Genomic DNA, 5,608 nt, shown 5'->3' with positions numbered 1-5,608 from the left:
TGCCACAGGCCTCCAATTCTTTAAAAGGGTTAAATCCCCTTTTTTGGGTAGCAGAGTTAAAATAGCCCGTTGACAACTCACATGAAGAGATCCTGTGCCAATACACTCTTTGAGCACTTCAAAAAAATCAGGTCCTATTATAGTCCAAAATTTTTTATAGAAATCAGAGGACAGTCCGTCTATTCCTGGTGTTTTTCCTGACGAAAGACCCTCCACAGCAGCGGTAACCTCCTGAAACTTGAGGTCTGCTTCCAAAGGAATTTTGTGGGTTGTAGTTAAAGTGGGAATATCCTGTAGCAGTTCATTTCTGCATTGTTCATCAATTGTTTCAGCAGCAAACAAGTTCGAATAAAAGTCTACAGCAAGCCTGCGCATCTCCACCGGATCTGAAGTGGTTTGACCACCATTGTTTTTCAAACAGTACATCTGCTTTTCTTGTCCCACTTTTCGCTCCAGGTGGAAAAAAAAAGATGTCGGACCGTCCATGTCTTTTAGTGATAAAAAACGACTCCTGATAAAGGCACCTTTAACTTTCTCGTTTAAAACATAGCTCAGCTGATTCTTTTTCTCAGTCCACAGTTCTTTTAAATTTACATCATCACCAACGGTCATTCTCTTCTCAATGTCATTTATTTACTTTTCAAGCAACTCCAATGTCTTTTTTAAAATAAAGGAGGAATGATTTGCATATTGTTGACAGAATGTTCTTATATGCACTTTACCAATTTCCCACCATTGGGTAACACTTTCATACAGGCGCTTTTCGCTCTTCCAAGTTTCCCAGAAAGACTTAAAGCTCTCACAAAATTTTTTATCTTCTAATAATTTATTATTAAAATGCCAGTAGTAACTCTTATGAGTCCTTTTCACCAATGTGCACTCCACTATGATGAATTTGTGATCAGAAAAAGATGTAGGGATGATAGCTGTGTGCACCACCCTATTGTTCATATTGTGTGAAGTATAGAATCTGTCCAACCGTGCACCAGAAACCCTTCCATTACTCAATTTTAACCAAGTGTACTGTCGTGTTGATGGGTTGTGTTCTCTCCACATATCTGATAGCTTTAGATTTTTAATAACACCGGCCAGACAAGACGCTGACTGCATGTGAGGTTCTTCACCATTCCTATCACATGTGAATTCTAGAGTGCAGTTCCAATCACCTCCAACTATAATAAAATCCCCATTATTCTGCTGCTTTAAAAAATTCTCCAGTTTTACAAAAAGTTGCAATCTGTCTGCTCTAATATTAGGGGCATAAATATTTACAAACAAGAAAAACATATGACTGATTTCAGCTCTAACAGCTACCAGTCTCCCTGGTTCTAATTCAGTTTTCATTAAAATTTTAACTTTAAGAGCAGGGGGGAACAGTACAGCCACACCAGCACTAAAATTAGTCCCATGACTAAGCACTCGCTCCCCTTCCCACCACAAGCCCCAGTCAATTTCATTACTAAAACTGCTATGGGTCTCTTGCAAAAAAACAACATTCAGATGCTTTATTTTTATAAACTCTGACAATACGTTCCTCTTTTTTTCATCCCTCAAACCATTTATGTTTAGGGAACCCACACTCAAGACTTCCATAATGGAGAGGGAGAGAGAAAGGAAACAGTAAATAAGAAAATAAGGCCACTTAAACATCATAATTACTTAGTTTTTCCCCTTGCTTTAATCATCTTTCTACTGGACCTTATAAGAGTCAAGTATTTTTTGAGACGAAACCTCTTTTGTTGTGACAGTTCGGTGTTGTTACTTTTTTTTCTTGCCACTATTACTGAAGCGACAAATTTTTCAATATCAGGAAAATAAGTTCTTATCTCAACACCAGATTTTCCTTTTGTTTTATCAAGAAAATAGTTAATTTGTTCAAGGGTATATAAATCATTATCAGCTATTTTTTCACCATCAGACCATTGCTCCTCATCATCTCTTAATCCATCGTCTGTATATTGTGACAAATTTTCCATTTCATCCACCATATTTTCCTGTGAATCACTAGTTTTTTCTACACCACTGTCCGCACACACATCATCACCATTATTCTGAACTTCATGTTTATCAACCTCTTCACTTTCATTCACATCTTCCTCAATAGCAGTACTGCATCCAGGTATCTCCACATCACCAGCATCATCACCTGCCCCTTCGTTTCGTCTGTATCTCCTTTACCCTGCTCTTTAGATGTCGGTGTCACACTTGTGTCGTCTCGCGATGCGGATGCTCGTGGTTTGTCTTTGTGCGGACATGCAAAGCGTTTATGGCCCAGTTCTCCGCAAACGAAACACCTCATGCTATCCGTACTAGCATACACCATGAAAGAATCGTCTCCGTGAATGACACGGAAAGAGACTTCCAATGTTCGTTCAGGGGAATTCAAAAACATGTGAACTTGCCGTCTAAAAGAAAGAACATGTTTTAGCGCGGCATTTTTACATCCAAGAGGAATCGTTTTTACAGGGCTTGCGATTTTACCAAACCTCTGAAGTTCTTTCAGGATAGCTTCATTACTAACAAAAGGTGGCACATTAGAGATTGTAACTTTAGTTGACGGAGCAGATAGCGGGGTTACCGGTACGAACATTTCTTTTACCCATATTCCGCTCACAGTCAACTCATTTACCAGAGAGTCGGAGCTTAAAAAAACAACCACGGCTTTGTTCATACGTGAGGCCGAAGAGATGTTGTCAAAGCCAACTTTTTCTCCGATAACGAGGAGCAATTCCTCTACTGTTACCCCAGGGTCAGGTACACACCTGCACCCATTTCGGAGTGACAGAGCCTGTATTCCCCTCGATCCAGCACTCGCCATGCCCGGCGATTGCACCGCGCACACGTGAGAAAACAAAAAGAAAATCCCACTTCACTACACTGTCTATGCAAGGGGAAAACAAAAAAAGGAAAAAATGTGTGAAAGGAAAAAAGAATTAAAGCAAAAGACACGATCACTCAGCCACGCTCTCACAACCACGCTGCCTCACCTCGCACTCCCAGCATGCACCAGAGAGAGAGAGAGAGAGAGATAGAGAGAGAGACGGAGAGAGAGAGAGAGAGAGAGAGGGAGAGAGAGAGAGAGAGAGAGAGAGAGAGAGAGAGAGAGAGAGGGGGGGAGAGAGAGAGAGACAGAGAGAGAGAGAGAGAGAGAGAGAGAGACAGAGAGAGAGGGAGAGAGCATGGCAGCAAGGCAGGTAAAACATTTCTGAACACCAGTACAATCATCTTTAACAAACTTTAAACGCAGCAATTCTATGCATATAGAATCTGATACTTGCAAGCTCTGTGCTGAACAATGTCCCGTATGCACGTTGAGAGAAATCCTCAATGGTTTCAGAATGCAGTCCTGCTGAAGCGCTGAGTTTAGGGTCTAGCCCAGGTGTCTGAAGTTTGCAGGGCCTAAGCGTAAGCCTGGGTGTCTGTTGGACTCTCTGCTGCTGAAGAATGTATCGGTGATCGTGTTTTTAGGTGCATACCTCCCCTGCCCCCAGGTGGCCAGCGGGCCAATGCCATGAAGGCGATGGGCCACAGAAAGTTCCTTTGTTCCTCATGCCACCTTATTTGCACAGCTCTGACAGTATAGTTAATTTGCACCTGATAACTGAACTTAGTTATGGACATAGTACAATGCATGCTGTAGTATAATAATATAGCTCATCAGATTAATTAAAAGAGGAGGAGTTACATAGTAAACATGCTATGCCTTGAATTATGTTAAACTATGAATCATCCCAACGTATGAATACAACAAAGCCTAAATCAAGACTTGCATATTACTGGTTACAGGTAACTTAAGATGGCAAGATTGCAAACACACAACGAATATATTTACATATATTTATAGAAAAGGAAAGTTTAGTGTAGTTTTGTCAAAGAAGTTTGCATCAGATGGGGAAGAGGTGATATGTTCTTAAAACGGCTTACTGCTAGTAAAAGGGCCTCTGGAACCCCAGGAGAGATGATGGTCATGAAACTTTGGAGAAACACCAGGTATCAGGCTATTTGAAGCTGACTCTCTGTGGTCTAGGTGACCACCAAGCAAGGTCTGCAAGGTGAGGGGGACATTTACATGACCCAACATCTGGCAATGCCAGGCTTTTAAAGTATTCGAAACAACTGTCAGGAATATTTGGATTGAATTTGTGGTTATTTGGCCTGGGTAATGTAGGTTCATAGGAGTTATCTTTTGATCTAAAAGTATAAAAGAGTGACAGACTGCCCCCATCCCTTAAATGTTTAAAAGTGTGATTTTATATGATTAAAAAAGGGGTTCTGAATACGTTTTAATTTCTGAATGTAGAACATTTCTTACCTGCAAAGTATTTCTGGGGAGATCATATTTTTTGTCAATTGTTGGAAATATAATATATTCAAAACTCTATGTTATGTATTTTAACTCCCTCATTATCTGTTCATAGAACTTTTTGATTTTGCATTCAAATAAACATTTCCATTTAAACAGTATGCGTTTATCTGTGTCTTTCTCAAAGAATTCTGACATTGATTTTTTCACTTCTTTCCTTTTCTCATTCAATTCTCTCTTAAGATCGTGAATTGATTTATTTTCTATATTGGTTTGTTGTTCGTTGTGAATTTCCAGCATGGTACTGTGAAGAGTTTCTTTCCAGATCCCGTATTCTGTCTCCAGTCTCCTGTATGCTGAAACCTCCAGAGAATTTCTGAAGCTGAACACAAATTGCTCATTCAGTGAAGCCTCCCAGAGATCTTCAGTTCGCTTACATAGGTCGGTCAGCTTCATACCAGCTGATTTCGATGCTTGTGACATAATAGTTTTCTTCAGTTCTTGAATATTCTCACAGTAGTTTGGGTTCGGTGGTGCCATTGGTGGACTTCCCTCCCACAGCTGAGCAAAATACTTCACATCATGACGAACATCAAAATTAATGACATCACTGAAATATTCTGCATCAAAATTCCCCTCATCTTTAGCAGCGAGTTTTGTCATCTCATCCAGTGTGTCCAGCAGTTGTCTCCTTCCCTCCATGTTTTTCTCTCCAGCTGTGATGTCTGAAACATTCTGATGTACAAACATACAGCTGGGCTTCAGTTTGACCTTCTTCATCCTCAGAAAGGCCTGAACAACAATCTGAAGAATATCCTGCATATCAGAGGAAGTTTCTCCAGAGACGTTGATCAATGTCAGATTACCAAGACCAACAACAAATGTGGCCAGTTCATTGTCATGATGTCTTGTGGATATTTCAGCCAGTTCTAGAGCCCGAAGACCTTCAGTACCAGAATATAATCAAACTTCATCTGATGTTTCATGTCCTCTGACACTCTGATCAGCTGCATGAACGCTCCTCTGGTGCAGCGGCCGGCACTGACTGCAAACTCAAGTCCAAACATGGCATTCAACATGGTGGATTTCCCAGAGCTCTGAATACCTAAAACTGACAACACAAACACTCTCTGATCTCCCAGTTTCTGGATGAGTTTATCTAGAACTGCAGTAACCCACATGACAGGAACATGAGCAGCATCTCCATCCATCAGCTCCAGTGGAAATCCAGAGATCATCATCTCTGCTGCAAGACTCGGGAGAGAAGAGAAGTCAAACTGAAGATCTGTTTTGTTCTTCTTCACA

General features: G+C 40.7%; 1 protein-coding gene across 1 annotated transcript; it reads right to left on the bottom strand.

Moving 5' to 3' along the window:
* Positions 1-3,823: 3,823 nt before the first annotated feature.
* Positions 3,824-5,266, bottom strand: LOC130561177 (interferon-induced very large GTPase 1-like). The gene has a single exon (XM_057345348.1). It carries the CDS (start codon positions 5,123-5,125, stop codon positions 4,379-4,381), a length of 747 nt encoding a protein of 248 aa, XP_057201331.1. The 5' UTR covers positions 5,126-5,266; the 3' UTR covers positions 3,824-4,378.
* Between the last annotated feature and the right edge of the window lie 342 nt (positions 5,267-5,608).

Source organism: Triplophysa rosa, linkage group LG11 (genome assembly GCF_024868665.1).
Source record: "Triplophysa rosa linkage group LG11, Trosa_1v2, whole genome shotgun sequence".
Lineage (NCBI taxonomy): Eukaryota > Metazoa > Chordata > Actinopteri > Cypriniformes > Nemacheilidae > Triplophysa > Triplophysa rosa.
The sequence above is the reverse complement of the archived record's forward strand: the minus strand, read 5'-3'. Positions and strand labels throughout refer to the sequence as shown.